This window comes from Micropterus dolomieu, linkage group LG21 (assembly GCF_021292245.1).
Source record: "Micropterus dolomieu isolate WLL.071019.BEF.003 ecotype Adirondacks linkage group LG21, ASM2129224v1, whole genome shotgun sequence".
Classification (NCBI taxonomy): Eukaryota; Metazoa; Chordata; class Actinopteri; order Centrarchiformes; family Centrarchidae; genus Micropterus; species Micropterus dolomieu.
In genome coordinates, this window is record NC_060170.1 from 25,761,920 (window position 1) to 25,762,868 (window position 949).

Genomic DNA, 949 nt, shown 5'->3' on the forward strand with positions numbered 1-949 from the left:
CGGTGTTTGCCCTGTATTTGGCGTGCCGCTGCTGCGGGGTGGGTAGCCACTCTGCTTGGGTGTTGCGCGGTTGTTGGTATCGGTGCGCGGGTGGTGATTTTGACTCGCGCGCTGTGCGGATGTGGTGGCGCTCGGTGCTTGGCTGCCTCTCTGTGGGTCCTGTGTGTGGGTCCGGGTTGGGGGGAGGGGGCGGGAGGCGGGCATGGCAGTGGGGGTTGGCGGGGGGGGATGCTTGTGGTGGGTTTCGGTCCGGTGGTGAACGTGCGGTGTGGGTCACGGTGTAGCCGTGGGTGGGGGTCTGTGGTCTCCCTGGCTGCGTGGGGGGGATGGGGGCGGTTGGAGGCATCAGGTGCAGGCCTGGACCGGGCTGGTGTGCGGCTCTGTCCTGTGTGCATGCTGTGCATCCTGATAATTGTATTTCGGTTCCCTGAGGGGTCTGGCGACTGGTTGTTGGAGGGGTGGGGGACCGGGAAGAAGGGGTTGACGGGGTGGGTTGGTTGATCTGGTTGGGGAGTGTCTCCTCTGGATTTCAGTGCCCGGACTGGATGCTTGGTGGTTGTGCGAGGATCCTGTGTGGGGAGGGATTGTGCTTTGGGGTGTGTCGATGGTTGCTTTGCGGTCGCGTTGCGGCCCTCTGGACTGTGGTCGTGTTGAGTCCTGGGGGCTGGGTGCATCTGCTGACTCCCTAGGGCTGAGGGGCTGTTGCTGCTGTCGCGGGGTGATTGCTGTCTCTTTTCTTTGGGGACGGCGGGGGTGTGTGTGTGGGATGCTTCGCTGCTAGGGAGGAAAGGGCGCGGGGGTGGGGGTCTTCTGACCTGGCCTGAGTGACATTGCCTCCTGGGTGTGGGTGGACCTTCGGGTCTGGGCGGGGTCCTTGCTGCTCCGGACCTGCTCCCTTGTGGGGGGGGGGGGGGGTTTGGCCTGGTGGTGCTCGAAGTGCAACGGTGAG

The 949-nt window shown here is 64.8% G+C and overlaps 1 protein-coding gene across 1 annotated transcript in view; it reads right to left on the reverse strand.

Annotated features, from left to right (window-relative positions):
* The window catches only part of LOC123960318 (extensin-like), a 1,043-nt gene extending 369 nt beyond the window's left edge, over positions 1–674 (reverse strand). The window contains exon 1 of the mRNA XM_046035004.1: positions 11–674. Within this exon, the coding sequence (XP_045890960.1) occupies positions 11–674 (664 nt within the window). The remainder of the gene's footprint in view (positions 1–10) is intronic.
* Between the last annotated feature and the right edge of the window lie 275 nt (positions 675–949).